Here is a 25,225-nt window from a genome sequence, read left to right on the forward strand (position 1 = left end):
GGGAGCAGATCTACTCTGTCCTATAGGGTGGCTATGAGGCAGCATCGACTTGATGGCAGTGTGTTAGTTGTTGTTGGTGTTTTTTTATTAAAGACAGCAGGCTTCAGTGGGGGTGGTTTGTTGTGCTTATTTGGTTTTCTTGTACCCATGGCGTTTCCTGGTTGTTCTTTTTCACAGTGTCCATGCTGTCATATCTGAGGCAAAACCAACCCTCTGGGAGCTCACTGCCTTGTTCCTTTGGGCTCAAGGTCCATAATCATTCTGCCTTCTACTCTCCACTCTCCTGGGTGTTTAAAACATGTTTGTTTTATTTAGAGTGTACAGTCTTTTTAGGTATATTCTAACAAAACCCAGGACAGGTCCATCTAATACACTTCCCGGAAGTCTCCAAGAGGCCGTTGCTAGGCTCAGAGTGACCCTGTGGACAGCAGAACGAACCCTCAGCCCGGCCCGCCCATCCTCGCGATGCTGCTCTCTTTACGCCCATTGCTGCAGTCTCTGTGTCCATCGAGGACCTTCCTCTTTCCCACTGTCCCTGCGCTTTATGGAGCAGGATGTCCTTCCCCAGGCTCTGGTCTCTCCTGATAACATGCCCAAAGTATGCGAGCCTCTGTCTCCACACTTACAAGGGACTGTCTGTTGATGTTGTCTCCCAAGAGAGATCTCTGTGTTCCTGTGACGGTCCATGGCATTTCCAGCATTCTTCACCAGCACCATACGAATCATCCAACTTTTCATTTCCGTCCTTCTCTTCAAGGTGCTCTGGTGGCTTTGAGGGTTCCACATATTGGGCTGGTAACTGTAAAGTTGGCAGTTCTAAACCACGAGCCACTCTGAGGGATTGAAACTAGACTTGCTGCTCCCTTAAAGATGTACAGCTTTAGGAATCCATGGGGGCAGATCGGCTCTGTCGTAGAGTTGCTGTGAGTCGAAATCGAGTTGATGGCAGTGATTTTGGTTGTTTTTACCCTTCTCTTCCCTTCTTCACTAACTTCACCTCCGACTCTGCTTTTAGATGCCCAGGGTCTCTTGGAAAACAGATCTAGCAGTCTCTGCTTCAGAGATCCACAATGTGCATTCCCATGACTTCTCCCAACAGAGACTACTGTTTAGTGACCATTTGTCATTAGTGCTTGGCCTTGGAAAATGTTAGGTTTATCTGATTCAAGATCTTGAAAATGTTCATGTCATTTGACTTTGAACTTTAAGTCATCTTCTAGGATTCTGCACTAAGGAACTAATTAGAGATGTCAACAGAGATAGATGTATGGATATTCATTACAGGGCTGTTTTTGTAATAGCAAAAGTATGCAGAGTGCCTAAATGAAAATACCCAGGTCTGTTAGAGTAGAATCATGTAAAAATCATTGTTATAGGACTATGACTTGAGAATGCTCATAGTAAATGCAAAAAAAAAAAAAAACCCAAGATACAATAGATAATACAATAGCATTCTCTCAGACCTTGACAAACCGTTTCAACTTCTGGGGGAAACTCACTGAAGTATTGATAGCATTGGCTCCAGAGGGAAGAATGATGATGACTCTTTATTTCCTCCTCGAGATTTTTATCTACCTTTTTGAGATTTTACCATGCCCTTGAATTGCTGCTGTGATCAGGAAAATGCAATCTCTGAAAATAGTTTTTGAGTGCTCTTGAAAATAATATTTTCTACCATTGTGAAATTGGGTGTTTAAAAAATTACACAGAAGTCATTTGGAACTAGTATATTCTGCATTATTTAGAGACCAGTATGCACACATACATTTGTACATACATGTTTAATATGATAAATACTTAGTCTCGCTGGAAAGCTTATGCTTCCATAGCAGAATGACACCTGCATATCATGTGGGTTGAGACGATGGATGAAATGATTGAAAGACTAAGCCTGGACTTCAGCTATCGGCTTTTATACATGACAGAATTGGATACTGTTCCTAAGATAAAAATCTTTAAGATCCCTGGGAAATCCAACAAGCGTGCTAGCTGTCCCAGCATCACTAACGTGGTGCTAAGAACGCAACACGTGGTAAAACCTTATGTTTAATGGGTCTATGGAGCGTTCTTCATAACTTCAGTCGTCATTGCAGATTCTATGGGTATGCTGTGAATAGACGGGCTCAGATTTTCCACTTGTGAACGAAGGTACTGAAAAGAAATGTCGATAGATAATTCCCTGGCGCCGTTTACGGGAACTTGCCAACCCACGTATTTATCTTTTGTTTAGTTTGACCAAGCCGCGGATGCTGAGTTGTCCTGGATTTCTGCAACAGAAAAGAAGTTGATGTCTTTGGGTGACATCAGGCTGGAGCAAGACCAGACCTCTGCTCAGCTGCAGGTTCAAAAGGTAAAGACATCCATTTCCTTTGCAATGATTTGATAGAACACGCTACGTAGAAAATGCCCTTGCCTGATTTGCTTTTCAAGACTCTTGTCATTGTTTTCGTTGTCGTCACAAGCCTCTATTTTGAAAACACTTTTGGTAAATTACAGGCATTCACCATGGAAATTTTGAAACACAAGGATATTATTGATGAACTTGTTAAATCTGGCGATAAAATCACAGCCACGTGCAGTGAAGAGGAAAAGCAATCAAAGAAGGTATCATCTCGTCTGTGTGTCTGGTGGTGAGAGCCCCGAACAAACAGCATGTGCTGAGCTTTTAGCCCTCGTGAAGCACTTTTCCTTTGCTTGGCAGCTGCGATTTAAGTCGCTGAGTCATTCTATTTAGATAAGTCACATTTTAGAGGGATACAGAATAGCTGTGAAAGGAACATTCCTTAAGGGAATCGCCATGAGGACAAGCGTGGTGAAGCGGTGTAAAAGCTATTAAGATTGGAGTCACTGGATAACTGGCACAGAGTAAGCATTCAATTAATGTTAGCTGTATTCTTACCATTAGTATCGGAATGAATCATCATTAGGACTGGTGCCAAGTGTTCCAGCGCTTCAGGAACATTTGGCCTCTGCGGCCAGACCGCCAGAGGTGTGTGTGGTTCTCTCGAATGCTGCGGTTATTCTGTGTAAAGCCATGGTAGATGCATTTAGGAAAACAATGAACCGAATCCTTAAGGAAGCCCCCAGTTTTGTGTCGTTTCAACAGTTCTTAAGAGTTGATGGAAAACAAGCCACAAGTAAGAAGGTTTGATGTCAGTTCACACTCAGACATCTGAGAACTCCGATGATAGTAATCGGTATTAATGTTTTTAATGGAAAACCTTTGTGGGGCAAGAGAATTTTACAAACATGGATTCCTAAGGTCACATTTAAGAACGTTCTGTATTTGGTTTTGAAGTATACATAGGTAGAATTTTAGAACACACACGCATCATATATTAGTGATTTTCTTATATTTACACTCAATCAGGAAATGGTCATTTACTAATTTCTAATAGAATCTTTACTATATTTGCAAGGAGTCAGATATGAGAAAAATATATTAAATGTCTAAGAGACTGAAACCAGATTCCCTGAGTTTGAAACCTGGTCCGACCACACTAGCCATCTCATTGTGGGCAATTTTTGTTACCTCTTTGGACCTCATTTTCTTCCTCTAAAAAATGAGAATAATACAGTAATAACCCTTTCTTCATTGATTGTTGTAAAGTTAAATCTGTTATTACACATCTAGACATAATCACTCACTGTCATCAGGTCAATGCTGACTCAGAGTGACCCTGTAGGGCCTCATAGGACAGGGCAGAAGCGTCCCTGTGGGCTTCCAAGACCGCAACTCCTTCCAGGAGTAGAGACCCCATCTTTCTCCTGCGTAGACATAATTAATAATAATGATTTATTAATGCTTAGTAAAATTCTATTATTATAGTTAATGTTCAGCAAACTGATAGTTTATAAATGCCCAGTCATATTAATAATAATATTCTCAGTAGCTGTTAATCAACATCCTCCTCATCAGAAGCTTTCCTATCTCTTCATATTACTTTTCCTTGCTTGCAGGAACAGGAGTGTAAAGGGCTCCTCAATATAATAATGTCCCATATTATTGAACACGGGTTTAAAATTGGTTTTTAACACATGAAAATTTGGTTTTGCTTGTGCCTCACAAACTGTAGAGAAGGTAGCAGGTTTTCTACAGGTTGATCTCAGTGTACCTTCAGCTTTCACGCAAGTCAGCGCTACTTTTTAATGAAAAAAAGAAAAAGAGTGAATATCTCCCAGAGAAACCTAAAAGGTACTGGGAAATACTGTATTCATTCTTTGGTTTATTGAGATTCTGTGGTGTATATCTCCTATTAATTTACTATGTAAATTTATACTCTTGTCTATGTCATTGTGTCTCCCTATGAAATCTGTATATCATAATGTTCTGCTTTAAGTCCAGTATATGTGAATAATTTCTTTCCTCTAAGAAGTTTATTTATAAAAGGTAGTCCTTAATTTTGATGTAAATGTGGGCAGAACCCCCCATGAGATTTTGTTTTCTGGCTTCAAGATTGAAGGCATTGTAGCAGGGCTAGAAAAGTCTCCCTCTTGTGTCTGGAGAGCTTTTTTTTGAGGCCTATCTGTAATTATAAATGAACTTTTATACGTGGAAATAATTAAAGTCTAGGTCATACAAAGGAATGATTGATTGACTGACTTCATATACAGTTGTTGCATGCCTGTTTTGTGCCAGGCACCCACTACTGGACAAGTCATTTTGGAAAATGTGTACTATGTGGTCTAACTAATTACACCCATCTCATCATCAAATTTTTCTAGAAAAAACTAGACAAGGTATTGAGGAACTATGACACCATCTGTCAGATAAACTCAGAGCGGTACCTACAGCTAGAACGGGCACAGTCCCTGGTCAACCAGTTCTGGGAAACCTACGAAGAACTTTGGCCATGGCTGACAGAAACACAAAGAATTATCTCTCAGCTTCCTGTGCCAGCTCTTGAATACGAAACTCTAAGACAGCAGCAGGAAGATCATCGGGTAAGTTCAGTGCGATAGATCATGTCCTGGTCCCTGTGCTTTTTATGTTGTTTCCAGTGCTGTTGGACCTTGCATCATTACATCATTGTCGTGCTTTGTTTACAGTTGCTTGCTAATTGTTCACTGGGTAGACCACGTTGTTGTTATTAATCACATCTCGGTTTCCTTTGTCCCGTCAGCAATTGCAAGCAAATATGTTACTTTAAAGTTTTAGAGAATCAGCTTTTGAAGTGTTTTCAGTATAGGTGTTGGCTGAGTTTTACACCCTACATTTAGTGGAGAGCCATCTCAACTGTCAGTTGAGATGTAGGACTATATGGAAAGGATAGCATCCAGGCTAGGCCCTTGAGCTTGGAGAAAATGTACGATGTAGTTGCTATGTCAGATAGTAATCTCATGAAAGTGAGTTCTATGTGAAGGAAAAATACCGAAGTGTAAAAATAAATTATTTCCCCTTTGCCCTATTCTTTACATAGAATTCATTTTTAATTCCTTTGCTCCTATTAGAGTAGATGCATAAACTAGTGTGGTTTACATCTGCAAACTATCATGTTTATAACATGTATAAAAGGGCTTTAAGAAGTACTTGTCTCAGTAGCCAATTCGATGCTAACATGGGTTAAACTTTGGCAAGGGTTGTGGGTAAAAGAGAGCTCAGAACCAAGGTTTGGGGTGCTTCCTAGCTATGGATTTGTGAGCCTAGCTGCTTTTCCAGATTTGTACAAGATGTAACCTGATACTCATCAGTGTGTGTGTGTGTGTGTGTGTGTGTGTGTGTGTGTTTGTGTGTGTGTGTGTGAAGTTTTAACTTGGGTTATAGGATTACATCATTGTTTGAAATATGTGAATTATTTAGTAATCTTCCTTGTTTATTTTGTTTAAAAGTCCTGCCCATTGACACTGAAGAATATTTATAAATGAATTTCTTTAGAAGGGAGCATTAGAAAGCACGCTATTTAATGCAAGATAGAAATTTCATAGAGTTCTAGCTAAGTCATTCATCAAAAAAAAGACTTACAAGCTATGTTGAGCTGTCGTTTATTTTGGTATAGAAATTTGTTTACATCTGGCTGAAATCTTATGCTGACCCACTACATAATTTTTAATATAAAATCTTCCATGGATTTCTTCTACTCTCCATTAATGTTACATAACACCAAATAATATAAACAATATCTATTGTTGAACTTAATATCGAAATTGAGTTTACTTTTTATTTAAATAATCTTCAAGTCCTCAAAACAAATTTATGATTGTTGACACTAAAAGACTCCTGTTTGGATTATTTGAAATCTTCTAGAATACCATTTCTTCTTAAAGGCTTTGCAGCATCCTTTCCCACCCTGTTTAGAAAGAGCTCACCATATCTAGAGCTAGAGGTTCAATGGCTCCAAGAATCATGCTACCCAAGTGACAGATAGTTTTTACTGTAGACTAAAGCATTTCCAACCTGTCCCCACCCCTAACCTCCATGTCACCAAGAATCCTTTTGTCATAGAATTTGCCAAAGGCATCCCCTCCCTGTGCACACACATGTCCAAAGAGGTGTTCTCTTGATTGTCATGGAATAGTCTAAAATAAGACCATAACCAAACAGTTCCTCAAGCCATGGTGGACAGCACAGCACGATGTCATCGACCTATATTCTAGGCAACTCGAGACATCTGTCTCAGTAGAGATCTATTTCAGTCGAATGTTTCTAGACAGCTCTAAATCCAAACTTGTTTTCCAAGGGTGTCTTACAGAATATGTAAACCAGAACATCGTAACCTCTGCGGCTTTCTTTTTCTATGAAATCATGTAGCAGCTGACAGTGTGCCGCCACCACCACTGCCACCGCCTTCGTTTGCAGAGCCCAGCTACGAAACCAGAACTCAGAGCACTCTGTAGGGGCTGGGTTGTAGACATGACCTTACCACCTTCTTCTGCTGACTTGCATGAGAACGCCCTTCAAAATTTACTTTTACTTACCCTTCTCAAAAGTAACTTGAGACAACCTTCACTCTTCAAAAAATAACCTGTCACACGAAGAAAAACAAAACAAACAGAAAAACCACCCTCCAACTCATGGCCATCAAGCTGATTCTGCCACAGAGCGACCCACGTGGACAGGCTAGATGGCTTTGGAGGGTTTCTAAGACTAGTTCTTCCCAGCAGTAGCAGAAAGCCTCGTCTTTCTCCCTCTGAGTGGCTGGTGGCTTTGAATGGCTGACCTTGCCGTTAGCAGCCCAACGAGTAGCCAACGACACCACAATGGTTCACCTCGCACATCACCTGGGAGATCGTTAATATTCTAATATACCCAGTTTCCTCCACAATTTATCAAATGAATTTATATGACTGATTTTACTGGTCACTGACAGCAAAAACTCTAGAAAGTGGCTGCTTTCTTATTGATGTGTTTTGACTTTTACTTGTGAATTGGGTAAAGTTTTATAGAGCAAATTAATTTTCTTTTCAGCATTTCACATACAGTTTGCTTCTTGTCATGGATTGCTTTCCTTGGTGAGCCTTACTGATGAATGGTGAATGTTGGAAATTAAATATTTATAGGAAAAGATTGGTAGCCTGTCTCTTGGCATATCTTTTCTTAATGTGATTTTTATTAGGAGCTAGAGAGCAAGCAAGGAGCCCTGGGGATCACCAGTTATACGCTTGCTTGTGAACCTCCAGCTCGGTGATTGGAACCTCCTCAGCCACACCCTGGGCGAAAGACCTGGTGCACTGCTTCCGTAAACATTCAGCTTAAAAAGCAAACCTAGTTCCATTCTGGTGGATGCCACCTCATGGAGGCCTACCCTGAAGGACAGTGCAGAACTGAATGTCCTACAGGCTTTCCAAGACCAAGTCTTTACAGAAACAGACTGCCGTTCTCCCTCCTGAGGAACGATGTGTGGGTTCCTACCTCTCAGCTCAGCAGCGGGGTACTGAGTACTTAACCGCCGCACCACTAGGGGTCCTGCTGGAAAAGCCTAGAAAACCCTCTGGGGGCAGTTCTGCTCTGTCACGCGGAGTTGCTGTGAGTCAACGTCAGTTTGACAGCACCTGCCCACCGATCCAAGTTTGCAGACTCACCTTCTGATGAGGACAGGGACCGCTGATTAGGGGCCTGAGTCGGCTGTCCAGTTGAACAGAAGGCGGCTCCGTGCTGCGCAGAGGCTAGCCCACCGAGACCCTCCGGGAAGGCAGATCTCCCCCTGGGAGTGCTGTTGGGTTTGGTACTGAACACTAACAGCTCCGTTGGAGGCCTGAGAATACATGGACCAGAGAGAGTCCAGCTTTCGTCAGGCTTCTGTTTATTGATTAGGAGGAGAAGGGCTCTAGTTAGATTGCACACTGACCTGTTGGTATAAATATCGCTGCTGTTCTCGATTAGGTGACAGAATTAGAAGGAAGATTCATATGTCACATGGCTCCACCTGCATCTTCTAAACAGCACTCGAGGTGGATCTGTGTATTGCACGTGTGTAGTACCCTTGCGCCCTTGTAACATTTGAGAATAGATTCATTCACATATCTGTATGTGTACAGTACATATCATGTAACCAAACACAGCATACATACTATATAAAGAAGTACTCAATTCATGTCATATACATGCTCATGTTTTATATTAGTTCATAGATAGAGATACATTACCTGTGAGCATATATTGCTTTCACTTCCATGTATAGTTTTTTTTCTCTCCACAATGTGTGTACCTTTTAGTGGGCTCCCTCCCTCGCCCCCTTTCCTTCCTTCTCTCATCGAACATTTTCGGAAATAGGGTGAGTGTGCGAACAAGGAACACCAAGTGGTTTGACTCTGCCACTGCAGATTGGGGACATGGTGATTGCGAAACCTTTTTGTGGATTATGACTTTTGGCTCATCCTCTCAAGAAAATAGACTGCTGTGGGTAGGAAACGCCTAACGAACGGTTTTTCACGGTGTCACTCAGCCAGCCTTGCTGTGTGTGCCCTTAGAGAGACTTTCCCTCCTCCAGGCTGCTGCCGACTCTGTGTGTCAGGACCATCTCCCTGTCGCCGCATTGCGAGAGCCATCGTTTGTTAAATGCCTGTGTTGGGAAGGGTGTTTGGGGTTTCTTGCCAGCTGGCTGCATTGGGGGTGTAGACAACTGTAATATGGAAGTCTGACCCTGAGGTACTGAACTGCCGCTTGGTTTACTATAGCAACTGCGAGAGCTGATCGCCGAGCACAAGCCTCATATAGATAAGATGAACAAAACGGGGCCGCAGTTGCTGGAACTGAGCCCAGAGCAAGGCTTTTCCATCCAAGAGAAGTACGTGGCAGCGGACACCCTTTACAGTCAAATCAAAGAAGACGTCAGAAAGAGAGCTGTGGCCTTGGACGAAGCCATTTCTCAGTCTACTCAGGTAATCCTTGACACCAGGAAGGTGATGGAGGCCCTGCGGACAGCGTAGCATGGGAAGATGTTTGCCTAGATTCCCGTATTTCGTGTCACCGAAGGTTATCTATTCAATTAACTCTGAGAGCATATGTCTTTCAAGGCAGAGTGGTTGTGTTGGTTTGTTTTTGTTCCAAGGTAGTGCTTCCCCGCCCCCTCCCCCCCCCCGGACCTCACTTCTCTCAGCCTGCTTGCAGATACAATAAAAAATGACTTTCGGTGACGTGAGAAACATGCCGTTGTGACCATTATCCGTACTTCTAATTAAATGTTAATCCTGAGTAGAAGATAATACTTGCCATCAGGAGAGATAAGAGAACATGTAATTAATTATCAATAATAGTAAAACCCAAGAGGGCAATCAGCAGAAAAATTAAATTATAAGCTGAGTAAAAATATATGTGTGTGCATATATACGAAATATTGGAAATTATTAGTTTCTGAAAACATTGTCAAGAAATTTAATATTGAAATGACAGATTTTCCATTTATAAGGTTTGTTTTTTATCAAGAGATACACAGGCACATGAGGACTCAGCTTTCGTTTGCCTCACCCAATGTTGTCCTTGTTTTTCTTCCATAATCTTTATGGTTTTAGGTTTCATATTTAGCGGTATCTTCATCTGGCTTTGGTATCAAACTTATTATAGCTTCACAGAATAGATTTGGGAATATTCCTGCATTCCTTGCGTTCTGGAATAGTTTGGGTAGTGTTCGTTTTCAACTCAATGCTTGGAGGAATTCTCAGTAAAGATATCTGGGCTGAGGTTTTGGGGGGATCAGAGGGATAGGGGAGATTTAAAAAACATTTTGACCCCTTCACTTTCTCTTTCTGTTATGGATCGGTCCACATTTTCTGCCTCAGTATGTGTTACTTTGGGTAAATGATATGTTTCTAGACATTTGACCATTTATTCTAGGTTTTCAAATTTGTTAGAATATAATTTTTCATAATACTCTGTTATGGTCCTTATTGGTTCCGCTACAGTACTGCCTACCTCATTTTTAACTTGGGGTACTTCCTTCTTCTTTTGTCAGTTTGGCCAGGGGTTTTTCGATTTTATTGATCTTTCCAAGGAGCCAGTTTTTAGTCTCATTAGTTCTTTTGATTGCTTGCTTTTCCGCACATGCATCCATGAGGGACCTTGGCCCATAATTTTCTTTTTCAGTGATATTTGATGGTTTCCTTATTCTGTACTGTGTTCATTTTGTGTATGGATTTTATTTGTTGTTTTTGATTTTGTGTTTACTGAGTATGATTTTCTTCTTTTTCATTTTGGTAGGTTTATTTTCTGAGTGGTTACCCTGATTTTCTTTCTTTTTGTTTTTCTAGGTGTAAAGCAGTCTGCTGTATCTTGTTATCACCTTGACTTCCTCTCCACGTGGGAGTTCTTTAGCTATACCAGCTTGTCCCCCTTTTTATTTTGCAGTTGTTATTATTTCCCGATTGATGTCTCTGACTTTCCAGTCTTGTAGCTTTGTTCTATCTTTGAAGGCTCTTTACCATGGTTCATGTCTGGCTGATGTTGTCTTGTGTCTTCATCTCAGGTTCTGGTTATTGTTGCTTCTCTCTGTGTACTAGAGTTCCTTTTATAGTTTTGTCAGGTTGGTCTAATTTTTACAAATCTCTTTAGTTTCTGTTTATTTAGAAATGGCCTGGTTTTACCAACATATAAGTTTTTATTTCTCTCAGGGTCTTATTTATGCCATCCCACTGTCTTTTTGCCAACAGTTTCTCCCAGAAATCAGATCACAGTTCCCTTTTATAGCTGGCAGTTCATTTAGCATCAGCCGATATTAGGGATGTTTTCTGCTAACGAATCTCAAACATTTGCTCCATGAGTTTTTGCTTTATCTTTTGTCACCTGTTGTTCTGGGATTCGTACCACACGTAGGTTGTTCTTCTTGATAGTGTCACACATAATTCGTAGGCTTTTGTTTTATCTTTATTTGTTTTTCTCCCTGACTGTTCCTCAAACAAATTGTGAATCAGAGGATGTTGTCCTCAATTTTGTTGATTTTGTCTTCCTTTGATCTAGTTTTGCTCCTATGTAGAACTTCCATTGAAGTATATATTTCTGAAATTTTATTGTTAATCTTCCAGATACCTAATTGCTGCTTTGTGAAGTTTCCAATTGCCTACTTAATTTTTGTGAATTCTTTTAGATGGTGTATGTATGGTTGTCTATGTTTTTCTTGACCTCTTTGATATATTTTTGATGGATCCTGAATAAAAGTCTTTTTTGCTATTTATCAGATAGTTCAGTAACCATTCTTCCACAGAAGATTTCTGGCCCTTTATTTGGGTCACTTGTCTGAGCTGCCTTGCCTTGCTTCTTTGTGTGCTTTGATATTGTCTGTTGCCTCCAAGACATTAAGGTTTTATTGTTGTATATATTGATTGAACGTTTGTTAGCCTCACTGATGTTTTGTTTTCATAGGGTTCATGCAGTAACTACTCTGATTGCTAACTTTGGCAACACTGTGGGGCTCACCACCTGTCCCCAGGGAGTGGACTGTGGGTCTCCCTCTGTTTACTGCTTGTGTGAAGTAGCTGAATACACCGCTGTCATACTGATCCAGTGGTGTAGGAGTAGGTGATTGCCCTTGTTGACTGGGGAGGGTGGGGCGGGCCAGCAGGGGTTTGGTGGCTGCCACTTGCCAGGTAGATAGTGAATGGGTGGGTACGTGCTAATGGTCTCATATCCCATTTCTTAATGAGTGCAATCAATTATTTGTAAGAAACTAAATCTGAGCTACAAAATCAGGGTGAAGGAGAGGGGGGTACATACAAGTCTTGGTTTTTACCTGTGTCGTCATACTATCACCTGGATGCCTTGTTACATTTGTCCCAGGATCTAAGATTTTAGTGATAAGATTAAGATTTTAATTGTATAATTTAGTAGGTGTTCCACCCACCCCCCATGTACATTTCACGTTAGGTCCTATGGGTCGTTCGTCTTCTAACCAGTCCCTGTGTTTTATTCCCAGTTCCACGACAAGATAGACCAGATCCTTGAAAGCCTGGAGCGCATCGTGGAGCGCTTGAAGCAACCCCCGTCTATCTCTGCCGAGGTGGAGAAAATTAAAGAGCAGATCAGTGAGAATAAGAACGTGTCAGTAGACATGGAGAAGCTCCAGCCATTGTATGAAACCCTTAAAAAGAGAGGAGAGGAAATGATCGCTCGGTCTGGAGGCACCGACAAAGACCTATCTGCCAAAGGTAGTGTGTATTTTTGGAACTAGGGGGGAAAATGGAACTCTACTTTAAAAATAATTCCTAACTTTTATGCTGTTACTCCCAATTACATAACAAAGTGATAACTCTTACAGAAGGAATTTAACAAATAGGATGTTTATGGCTGAAGGACTGTACATAAATGCCAGGTCAAAGTCTTCCTGTGCTTGTGAAATCCATCAGTTAAATGTGAAGTGTTCCGACTGGCAACAGGGCCTCTTAAACTAGTTGGTTCAAGCATCATACTAATCAGGCCACACCTAGGAATTTTGGTTCCCATTACATAAAACAGGTGTCATCTCCCATCCCATAACCACCGAAATGGCCACCTGAATCACAGTGAGCCTTCTTAGAGAGTGAGCCGGGGACCCATAGAAGGGCCATGTACATAGATTAATGGGATTTATGATAAAACAAGACCAAAATAGGAAGAGGCTTCAACAATCTTTCTGGACAAATGAAATTAAAACATATCCTTCGGCAACCTTTTGAAATCTCCTTGTACCTACCCTATAATGTTATATTCCTGGGACCAGACAGACAACGTTAGTCTTGATTTGGAGAACTTAAGTAAAGAATAAACTTTGTCAGGTAGGTTTTCCTCTTGGGTGGGGATTAAAACCAGTCTCAGTCAAATGGAAAACCTTGTGATTCTATTCTGAACTCACCGAGCGACCACGTTTGTCAGGGAGCGTCTTGGTTCAGTAGGCAAAGAAGACCTTAGGTGTTGCGTTGTTTGGGATAGGCTGTTTGGTGGCAGTGATACGCCCTCGACTGGAAGCAACCCATATTTGGCCCAGTGTTAGATGCACAGCAAATTAACCGTCTGAAGTAAACACGTGTACTCTTGCTCTAGTAGCGCTCATTTACAGAACTGTTGGTGTTGTTTGGCTCCATAGCTGTTCAGGACAAGCTTGACCGGATGGTTTCCATATGGGAGAACATACACACTCTGGTGGAAGAAAGGGAAGCTAAACTACTGGATGTGATGGAACTAGCAGAGAAGTTTTGGTGTGATCACATGTCACTGGTGGTTACTACTAAAGATACTCAAGATTTCATCCGTGACCTGGAGGATCCTGGGATCGACCCCTCTGTGGTCAAGCAACAGCAGGAAGCAGCAGAGGTGAGCGGACAGCGCCATTCTAAGTGGATTTCTGCGCTTAGTGCCATGTTCCCACTGTTATCGAGTCCATTTCACTCGTGGGGAATTGGTCTGTTAAGATTCGTGTTTGTTTCTAAAAATGGACGGCACAGTGACATGGTCTTAAAATAGCATGCACCCATAAATTTCACTTGGAGAGTGTGTATTTAAATATTTCACTCCGTCCCTACTGCTTCTGCTTTATTTCAAGACTTGGTTATCTCTTCTTTGGCTTCTAAAGTAATTCAAAATAAAATCCCTGCCTATACTTTCCTCTTCCTTCCCCCACACTGTTTCACTCTCCTTGCTCTGTGTACTTTCGTAGGTTTTATTTTGTTAGGGTAGGACGTTCTTCGGGCCACGCTACTGGGAACTCCTACTCAAGCTTTGAGGTTCAGATGGATGGGTACCTCCCTTGCCAGAGTTACCCCTTCCAAGTTTCCAGAACACTTTCCTCTTAGCAAGGACTCTACACGTTGTTGTTGCTAGATTCCACTCACAGTTACAGTGCATCCTGACCCCAGACACAACAGAAGGAAACACCGCATGGTGTTCCTATACTCTACGCGTAGTATGACTTAACCCCATCTTTCTTAAGCCTTCCGAGCTCCTTGAGGAAGAATAACCACATCTGTTTTCCTGGTATGTCCCCTGCCTAGTTTCGGGCTTGATTCATGTGAGATAAATACATATATTTAGCTTTAACATGAAGATAATAGAAAGAGAGGATACTTTGTTTCTAGTACAGTATTTCAGGAGCTTAATCACCTTTTGATAATGACCTAATAACCCAAATCTAAGACTAGATTATCTTAAATCTATTAACAGATCTAGTTTACTTATATGTCTTTTAAATATATATTGGCAGCTTAAATTGGTGCAAAGAACAAAATATCGTACTATGCCTCTCAGTATTACTGATATATATGTTTTTAAACTGTTCAGGTATTTGTCACATGGTATTATTCATTAACTATTGGCTTTGGAGTAAAAGTCTGGTCTTCATGAGTCAATTCAAGGGCAGTTTTATTTGTTTTTTAATATTCTGTTGTACTTTCTTGATGAAAAACATCTAAGAACTTAGGAACAGACATGCGCTCTGATTCTACTCTGGGAAGTAATGACCCTTCACGTCTTTGTGGACACTTTTCTAGTGTCCAGGTGATTTTGCTTACAGTCCCCAGCCAGGCTCTTCTTTTCTGTTTTCTAGTCCCTGCGAGAGGAGGTTGAAGGCCTGCAGGAAGAGCTGGAGATGGTCATTAACCTGGGCTCGGAGCTCATCGCCGCGTGTGGGGAACCTGACAAACCCATTGTCAAGAAGAGCATGGATGAGGTACAACTGGCATACTCTCCAATCAGAATGTCGTTGGTTTTGTTTTTTACTGTTGTTAACTAAATCAGATTATTTTCCCCACTAAACTCCATTTCATAGAAGTAGTTGAAAATTTAATAGATGCAGGAGGACTAACAGAGTTCTATTATTTATATTGTAGTTAAATTCCGCCTGGGATTCTCTAAATAAAGCTTGGAGAGACAGGGTTGATAAACTTGACGAAGCCATGCAGGCTGCCGTTCATTATCAGGATGGACTACAGGTAAGGGGGCCACGGTGTGTCTTTGCTGCAAGGTGAACTCACGCTAATTGATGTCTATCAACTTATACATTGGCACTAACCCAAGACTGTAGTTGTGAGCAATTGTTTTGCCTATTTGCATATACTTCTGACTCTTAGGTATGTATAGGTTTATGTACACATTTGTATATTTTCAGTGACATTTACTTTGAAAATAAATATTTTAATGCGTGCTTTTTTAAGTGAAAGTAAATGTTCCCACACAATATTTTTCATATAAATGGCCCAGCACCAGACAGTGAAGTAGAACGGAATCTGAGTTCTGTTCTAAAATTGAGTGGAATAAGATGAAAGGGGTAAACACTATCTAAAAATATCACCAAGCTAAACTGAAGTCAAAAGTAAGGAAATTTGATTGGGAGCCAGCATTCTCCATGTGCTAAAATAGATTTCTAGTCTATTAGGTCATGATTTGATTTGTAAGAAATGTTTTATTTTCCACATATATAATTCTCTTTAATAATTGTTTTCATGCCTCTAGGAGTCCTCGTCGGGTTCTTTGACCACTTTTAAGGCTTTGTTAGCTTCTAATATGAACAATTATTTTGTCCACTGAGGGATTTTTCATTCCTTACCTTTCTTAACCTGGTTCCATTTCCTAAGAGGCTGGCAGGAGTTTACTCTGCCACCTCTCCTGCCGTATGGAAAAAGCCTTCCTAAGTATTTCCATAACACAAAGAGAGTATTATTTTTAAAGTTCAGATGAGAACGACTTTTCCCTTTTGATTCTGTACCCCCACTTCTCTGTAGTTGTGAAACGAAATACTACAAACCATGGCTTATGCCCACTGAACAGTGTTTTGAGCTATGGAATTACATGAAAAAAAATCACTTGCAAATAAAAACCTGACTATAACTCTAGTACGTCCACCAGTCCCCCCTCCCTTTTTTAATCAAAAGGATCATTTACTGGCTTCCTAGTGACACTATTGGACGAGTGTTAGACTTGCTAACCATAAGGACTGCAGTTCAAAGCACCACTTACTCCAAGGGAGGCAGACGAGGCTCTCTGCTCTTGGAAGTAAAAGGATGATTTGCTGGCTTCTGTCTGTGAGGCTGGATTATGATTTTCACGCATCTGAAATTCTGAGAGATGGTACCACCACCAGGCTCCTCACACGAGACACTGGGCATGTGGAATCTCTTTCCCTCCATCCGAAAAGCCAGATAGGGTAGTTAAGTTTGTTAGCATCCTAGGGTAGTTAAGTTTGTTAGCATCCTAGGGTAGTTAGGTTTGTTAGCATCCTAGGGTAGTTAAGTTTGTTAGCATCCTAGGGTAGTTAAGTTTGTTAGCATCCTAGGGTAGTTAAGTTTGTTAGCATCCTAGGGTAGTTAAGTTTGTTAGCATCCTCTGTTCACTGAGTCATTGTAGCCGGATGTCAGAAGACCAGATGAAGGGAGGTTCCAAGGTCTGATTGCAAAGTGAAATAAATCATATTTCTTATATTACTTACTAACGTGCTTAGATGTTATTGATGGTAACTTAAACACACCAGCCTTCCAAGATGTAGTTTTTTCTTACACTCTGGTCTGGTAACTTTTAAGTCTTGTTTAAAGTGTAAAATAATTTGGTTTGCATTTGGTTTGCATTCATTGCCTGAAAAGATGTGAGTTGAGCTTTCAAGTTGTTGTTCTTGTTTTAAATGTTTATACTACATACAAAGGAAAAAAGAAGGAAGTTATGAGGTCAGTGTTAGAATTCCGAATAACGGTCATAATATCCATCATTTGTATGTACAAGACTTTGATACTAACCTAACACGCAAGGGTTTTGTTGAGCCAAATGGCTTGTTCAAGTGCTAAACCATTAAATTCTTGGTTGCTAACTCCATAACAACAGATGGGCTTGTGTCTTTTTCTGTCACAGCTCAAAATTCACATGGCCTTTCTGCAGCTATAAGAGAGCGTAAAGAGAATTTTATTTTGACCAATCAAATATCTTTTTCTTTTTTTTTTTTTTAGTGGATCTGTCTTTGAAAGTTCTTAATATTTATCAGGAAAGAATTTTCTTTGCAAACTTGGGTGCAAGATGTCTTTTTCACGTTTGGACAATAATTTCACTGTTGCTACACTTCTTAGTAAAACAGCCAACTTTTCTATAAAATGCCCTCGTTCCATGAAGTTTTTGACCGTTTATGGTTGTACTCCTCTATGGCATTTGAAATGTGAAAAAGTGCCTTGTGCTACGTGTGTGACCCCTGCGAATCTGTTTTTCAGACGCTGTTTGACTGGGTCGATATTGCGGGCACTAAGTTAGCTTCCATGTCCCCAATCGGAACAGATCTTGAGGCTGTCAAGCAGCAGATTGCAGAGCTAAAGGTAAGAGTCAGGGGTCAGGGGCACCTCTTCTAGGAAGGCTTCCTCACACTGGGGAGTCTTTGCGTGAACGGATTTCTTTTATAGAACTGAAGACTTACGATTTGATTGTTAAACTGGTTTAAGATTTGTAAAGCATTTAGAATACAACCTGACAAATAATGAGCAGTATGTAAGTGCTTATTAAATAAGTGAAATAAAGTGCTTTTCCCCCTTAAATAAGAGCCTGTTCATTAAAGAAAAATATGGATAGCTAAATAAGAAAAATATAATTATTATCTCTTAATTAAATAAAAAATATTAAAGCCACCTAAAATGCTATTCCTCTAGAGGTCAACACTCAAAATTTCAAGTCTTCTCATGTTGAGGCAATATGCATGTGTGTACTCACATACACTTTTGATAGCTATTTGTATGAGATGCTTTATAAATACAGGATCATACTATAAGGATTTTTATGACTTCTTTGTATTCAATAGTGTACTATTTTCCTCAGTACACACGTGGTAAAATTTTTATGTTCTTCAGTAATTTCTGAGTAATTCCTTTAATTTAATAGCAAAAGACACATACATGATCTAATGGTGATTCCCAGAATGAGTGATTGCTTTCCAAATGTTCTGTGTTTTCCCATCTGCTTTCCTCCGCCATAACTTTTACTTTTGGGCACTTGCTCTCCAGCTGTGAAAATGGCTGGACTGCTTCCTCTTTTAATTCCTCTGTACTGATGATCATTTCTCAGAGTGTCAGCAGCTATTTCCTGCTTTATTTTAAGTCTTCATTCACAAAGCGACACAGCACACCTTTGTCAATGCATTCACAGGGGTTGTTACAATATAAAGTAGCATCTGCATTTAAAGTTTTTATTTTTACATGTGTAACATAGAACATTCCACTCATTATATGTGCATATATGCAATATGTAACATAGACCGGTACTGCTGTATACTCATTTTTGAGCTTTTTATTGCTACCATCAGTAGATTAACTGTATATGTCCATGGGTAAACACATGATATGCTTTATGGAGAGTTATGGGTATCGAGGAAATTTTATTTTGCATTTCTTGCATATTTGCATATCTATGAATGGTTTTCATTTAGGCTGGTTAGGCTTGCTCACTCTGATATTAATGATTCTGCTGGAGTTTCCATTTGCTAGTCAGGTGACTCTGGGAAAAATTCTCTAACTGATCTCAGTTTGGTGCCCTCATTTAAGTTTGAGGATAAAATACTGCCCCTATAACTTTGCTGAGGGTACCTTGTGCCCTGCTTAGCAAGTGCTGAGCGCATTTCTGTTTTAATGATCACTTTCACGTGCTTGAGAGAAATTTAAGGGACTCCTTAGGCATTGATTATTTATTATTGCAATTTCAAGTCAATGGAATATTTTATGAAGGAGTAGTTTCCTATTACAAGCAACCATTTTCTAACCTGTTACTTGGTAAAGGCAGTAAAGCTGCCTTAGAAATGTAGAAAGCACCCGGAGAGAGAATAATGTTGCTTGTTACCTTGTATAGAGAGCGAGTAGGACATTGGAATAACTAAATGTTAATAGCTACAGCATAATAACACAAGATATAAAATTAATGGACTCAAGATGTGTGTATGTTTTAGGGCAGGAAATATCACTTTATGTTTTGTGTTTTAGGCACAGCTTTTTCTAGATCTATTCTAAAATTCACTTGCTGAATGTACATCATTGGGAATTGGGAAAAAAAAGAGAGACTGAAGACAAAATATCAAAATTACAAAGAGAAACCTCCTTCTGTCAAAAAACACTACATTAAGAGAAAAAAATTCCTCTAATATTCTTATTCTTTCATTAGAAGAGTTTCCTTAGATTTTTATTTCTCTTTATCTCCCTCCCCAGGATTAGAAGTATGAACTAGAATAAGGATCTAGCTCATTTAACTTCTTGTCTTTAGTTACTAATTTGTGACAACTTTCTCATCTTTATCGCTTTACAAAAAAATACAGCAATTTAAGTCGGAGGCCTATCAGCAACAGATAGAGATGGAACGGCTGAACCATCAAGCCGAGCTTTTGCTGAAGAAAGTGACAGAAGAGATCGATAAACATACTGTTCAGGACCCATTAATGGAGCTGAAATTGATATGGGACAGCTTGGATGAGAGAATTATCAACAGACAGGTAAATACCAATACCCTTGTTAAGAAGCTGCACATTTCCAATTTTATACGTCCACGTAAACATCAGACAAGTATGTGCATAAAGCTTTTAAAAACGCCGGATTCCCTGATTTCAAGAGGACTCTCTTTGCTTTTCAAGTCTCCCTTGGCCCTTCTTTTGAAATACACCTTAAGAGTCAAACACAAATTGTAGGATGAATGTGATGACTAGACCTCATGGCACATGCTTACGGTTATATACAGTGATCCACCAGCGATTTTTGTCTACGTCATTCAAAGTGCCGAATTCATTCGTGGGTTCCTTCTCTCCCACTTTGTCCGCAGCATAAACTGGAAGGGGCTCTCCTAGCGCTGGGGCAGTTCCAACATGCTCTGGATGAGCTACTGGCCTGGCTGACGCACACTGAGGGCCTGCTGGGTGAACAGAAACCTGTTGGAGGGGACCCGAAGGCCATCGAAATTGAACTTGCCAAACATCATGTATGTATTTGTTACTGCTGATTCCGTTAAGTCGCCCATTCGGCAGGTTTGTAGAGACTTGGCATTCAGATTAATAATAGGATCATCAAAGTCCTAGATCCCAATCTTAAATAAATTCTTGACTATCAACTAGAAAGGGATTAATTATTGTATGTGGCTACCATTGTTTTCAGTAAAACTGGGGTTTGGGGCACTTTAAGATATTATTATGTAGTTTTTGACGAGTCTTTTTTTATACATCCTCTTCCCTGGAAATTATTACCTAGTTAAAATTATTCTTCCACCATCCCTGGTTCTGTTAGCACAGTCGCTTTTGAACCATATTTAATTTAGTCATTAGAACTTATTTTGCATCGTTAATGTTTAGCTGGAAGCATGCCTCCATTATGTAATGCTTCCATTAGCCAAGACTGTTAGTCTTTCATTGATAGCTGCACTATAGCTTCACTGGAAGCAATCAAGACTGCTAGGGCTGACTCCACACCAAAGGGAAATGAGTCCACAGAGTCTGCGTTCGGAGCCACATGCAGGTGTCCATCCTTAGCAATTTGTCCTGAAAGCCAGCACTCGCCAGTGAAGGGAACTTGATCTAGGGTAGTAGAAATGAGAAAGGAGGCTGACCCTGGTCCCTGTCCTCTGATCTGGCCTGGGAATGGGTGGGGACCTGTTAGAAATACTCCCTTTCCCTTTCCTTCTATCTCCTGGAGATCAGAAGTCAGAGGACATAGACTTCCCCTGTTAGAAATACTCCCTTTCCCTTTCCTTCTATCTCCTGGAGATCAGAAGTCAGAGGACATAGACTTCCCGGCACACTTCTGCAGGCAGGGAGCGAGGGAGGGCATGCTTCTGCCCCTCCCCTTCTTCCTCCTCTTCCTGCGCCCGAACTCTAATTTAGGTAGCAGGACTCGGATTATTTGGAAGAATACATTTTATAGAATTATCTTTCAGTGGCCCTTGCATTTTGAAAGTGATTACTATGATTAACATATCAAAGTTCATACTTGATTTTATAGTCTGATAAGTACTCCCTTACCAGATGTCTCTGAACACAAATGGAAATGTTAGAGAAACAGTGATGTCAGAGGGCGGCTGCTTTTCCCTGAACGTCCTTCTGGTCTAGATTTGTCTCTCTGTGCGTGATGCCTTCTACAGGGTCAACAGATGGATTTTTCTTTCTTTTTCTACTAAGCGCCAACCTGAGTGTGTGAGTCAGGGTAGGATGATGATCGACTCTTAGCAGGATTAGAAGAAGTTTCTTTTGGCTTTTAATACTGGAACCATAGTCCTCCTGAAAAGAGCCTGTTAACTAAGCATATATTTATTCTCTTAAGTGTAATTCATTTCAGCCTGAAATTGACATTTCAGCCCTGGGGTTACTTTTTGCACTTAGAATTCTGACCGCAGTATAGTATATTTAAATTATATTAAACTATTTTTATGTTTCTGGTACATAAAAGCCAGGCATTATTAACTGGGGATCTGTAGTAAGTATTTTATAAATGTGTTTTCTAGATTTTTTATTTTATTTTTTTGTGTGTTTTTAGTTTTCTTATTTTAAAAGCTAACATTACATTGCTGGGACAGTTTATTGGATATACAACGAAAATTCTTTTCCTTGAGTGTTGGGTTCCCCTAGGATTTCTGTCAGCTTAGAAGTTAATTCTAATATCCTGTGAATAAGAGAAGAAAGAATATTTTATGAATACTGTTTTCTCCCTTTCAGAATGCTAATTCCAGAATATGGCACTATACAGCTAAGAAATGTAATAATTCCATATTTGAAAAATGAATATATTGGAGTAAAAATAACATATCTTAAGACCTTAGAATTCAGTCAGTGAAAATGAACTTTGGTCAAATGAAAACTATTAGAAGCTTTTAATTACCATATCTGTATACTTTATGTCACGGATTACCAGAGTCTTCTAGTGCAATGTTTCCTGAAGTGGGCACTGGAATAGCCAGGGGGCTGCAAGAGCAGAGTCCTAGCACTTTATCCTGAATTATGAATTATGATTGCCAATGGAGCTCTTAGTAATTTCCCCCCCTAAAATGGAAGCAGTGGGGCAAACAAACATGGAAACCTGTGTTCTAATGGGAAATACAAGCAAAATGTTCTCACATAATAATTTTAGAGGATGCGGACAGACTAATTTTATATCCAGGGAAGCTGTACAATAAAGGGGGGTGGGGTGGGGGCAAATCCCATCATTTAAACCTTTCCTAGTAGTAAACTTCTGTGTATGTGATGTTTTCATTTCAGTATGTTTCAGGCCTTAGAAAACAAAATAATTGCGTTAAAAGTAATATTTAACGTGTTACAAACGGGTAAGTATGATGCTATCTTAATATTTTCAGGTGCTCCAAAATGACGTATTAGCTCATCAGTCCACAGTGGAGGCCGTTAATAAAGCAGGAAATGATCTAATTGAATCAAGTGCAGGAGAAGAAGCAAGCAACCTTCAGAGCAAGCTGGAGGTTTTAAATCAGCGCTGGCAAAACGTTTTGGAAAAAACAGAACAAAGGAAGCAGCAGCTGGACAGTGCCTTGCGCCAGGTGAGAGAAGAGAACAGATTCTGACACTGTGTAGTGTTGAAGAGCGCAGTATGGCCCGCGTTCTTTCATTAGTTTGACCCTGCGTACGCTTTGGGGTAATATTTTAAGAGAGAAGTAAAAATGAGTATGGTAACAAACAGAACAGGACAGAATGCAGCTCAGCAGCTCTGAGCTTACCGTACTAACACGGCCCTGGTCAAGAGAGGCAAGGTAAACCTAGGGACCCCTGTCGGTTACTACGCAGGCATCCAGAGGCCCAGCAAGCTGGCATTGTTTGTCTTTATGGCCCAGTTTTTCTTTCAAACCCTTCCCATTCCAGGCCAAAGGGTTCCATGGTGAGATTGAGGAGCTGCAGCAGTGGCTGACTGATACAGAGCGTCATCAGTTGGCATCCAAGCCTGTGGGCGGGTTACCGGAAACAGCCAAGGAGCAGCTACACGCTCATCTAGTAAGTGCATTGTTTGCTACAGCACCAGCCTGAGACTCAGAAATGGACCATTTGTTGTGTGTGCATCCTGAGTAGTACATAAATCAGAGGAAAGGGGGTTGAAAGATGAGCAGTTTCATAGAGTTAAAAAGATTATCCATAGAAAAAAGAAAAAGAAACAAAGATTATCCATACATTACATTGTTCAAGTCAGAACCTGTGTTTTATTTCAAGTATTAGTTTGCTGAGATAGGAAGAAAGGCTTCAGAAGTTTATATATTTTGTAAAATCAGATCTTCCCCCATAAGAAATAATACACGTTTATAGGTAGTAATAGAACACTGCAAATTATGAACTTTTTCTTTCAATGGGCAAAATAGCTCTAAAATAATCAAAATTGGCTTTAAAATTATTGTAGTAAGCGTTTGATTATTCCGCCTAATTGCATAGAATGACAGGAAACAAATTCTTGTGCTTTTAAATGAAAGCCATTTGTTTTAGTGGTGGTAGGGTTTTGTGTTCAGATTGATACGTACACTAAAGAAAGGCAAGGGGAAGCTTCTGTTTGGTTTCCCAATGTGAAGCATTGGGGCCTATGGGCTAGCCCCATCCAAGTGCTGGTGCCACATAATCAACTCTTAAGTATGAGAGACGACAGTATGTGGATTTTGAAATTCTGACTTTCTTCCACTAGAACTGAGGGCTCACAAATTAAATTTAGGCTCCCTTTGACTTATTAACATTTCCTTTTCTTTTCCCATTATCACTCAGCTTTGATGGTTCTAGAACAGCCTGTCTTAAAATTTGAAAACTATTCCTAGAATTTTAACACTCAAGTAATTTTCATCAGATATATTTTGTCTTTTAAAATATTTATTTGTAATTGCATGTATATTTAGAAATGAAAGTAGGAGTAGTACTTAGGATTTGTTCCTCGATCCCCTCCAAAAATAGCCATTGTGTAATAATAGATGCCTAATGTTATAAGATCTTAATAAAACCACATTGTATAATAGATGTCTAATATGTTAAAAGAGCTTAATGAAACTTGGATTATTTGAGAATAATTTTGAATTTGGCTATGGATGGAAGGTGTTGTATAGAAATAAAGCATGGTATATATTTATTTCAAAAGTACAATGAGCTATTAAAAAATAAGTCCTGTTAAGCCAATAAAGATTATTTTGGCACTTTTAAGCTGTATTCTTTACTTCTGAAAACCATTGAATTATATGGGTGAGGTTTTGCTGTTGTTGTTTTGCTTTTTGAGGGGAAGGTCCCGCTGGACGCCCATCTGTTTGGCACACTAAAAGTGGCTCACAAAATGAATAATTTAGGCATGGCGCCCTTTCTTCTCCCCAAAGACCGGCTGACTTCCAGTGGCTGCTGACTTCCTGGGGCACCTCCATGGCGCCCGTAATGTCCTTACTTACAAGTTTCACTATTTTGAGTTCATTTTTGTATGTGATGCCAGATGGGGTCTCTGTTTGTTTTTCTGAAGAGACCCTTTTAGACCAGCACTGTCTGTTAAAGAGACTGTGTCGTGTGCCTTTTAGTAAAGTTTGGCTGCCCATTGGTGGATGGTAGGTACTTTTGGGTTCTCTAGTTTGTTCCATTGGTTCAGGTGCTTTCATTGCTCCAGTCTCTTGACTACTGTGGCTATATAGTAGGTTTTGAGATAATAAATGTGAGGGTCCCCTCACCCCCCAAGACAAAACAGATGCTTGGGGCTAGTCCCTCATAATAAGGATTAAAAATATTAATTTGTGAGACTATTCGACCTTCAACAAATTTGTGAAAGGATGGAACTAAAAGGTACTGGAATTCTTCCATGAAGGCCTTTTGTGTAAGTGAAAATTTGGAAAACAAAGGGCTTACTTAGAGAAAACATTCTGGAATTAGATAGCGGTGGTGTGTACACAACTCTG

General features: G+C 40.1%; 1 protein-coding gene across 13 annotated transcripts in view; it reads left to right on the forward strand.

Moving 5' to 3' along the window:
- The window catches only part of DST (dystonin), a 450,811-nt gene that overhangs the window by 383,976 nt on the left and 41,610 nt on the right, over nt 1-25,225 (forward strand). For all 13 annotated transcript variants that reach the window (XM_075554951.1, XM_075554950.1, XM_075554962.1 and 10 more), the window contains 13 exons: nt 2,231-2,350; nt 2,497-2,604; nt 4,726-4,944; nt 9,115-9,318; nt 12,342-12,573; nt 13,488-13,714; nt 14,943-15,065; nt 15,226-15,327; nt 17,584-17,685; nt 19,662-19,835; nt 20,159-20,314; nt 22,673-22,870; nt 23,190-23,318. In XM_075554951.1, coding sequence (XP_075411066.1) covers nt 2,231-2,350; nt 2,497-2,604; nt 4,726-4,944; nt 9,115-9,318; nt 12,342-12,573; nt 13,488-13,714; nt 14,943-15,065; nt 15,226-15,327; nt 17,584-17,685; nt 19,662-19,835; nt 20,159-20,314; nt 22,673-22,870; nt 23,190-23,318 — 2,094 coding nt within the window. The remainder of the gene's footprint in view (nt 1-2,230; nt 2,351-2,496; nt 2,605-4,725; nt 4,945-9,114; nt 9,319-12,341; nt 12,574-13,487; nt 13,715-14,942; nt 15,066-15,225; nt 15,328-17,583; nt 17,686-19,661; nt 19,836-20,158; nt 20,315-22,672; nt 22,871-23,189; nt 23,319-25,225) is intronic.

This window comes from Tenrec ecaudatus, chromosome 7, assembly GCF_050624435.1.
Source record: "Tenrec ecaudatus isolate mTenEca1 chromosome 7, mTenEca1.hap1, whole genome shotgun sequence".
Classification (NCBI taxonomy): domain Eukaryota; kingdom Metazoa; phylum Chordata; class Mammalia; order Afrosoricida; family Tenrecidae; genus Tenrec; species Tenrec ecaudatus.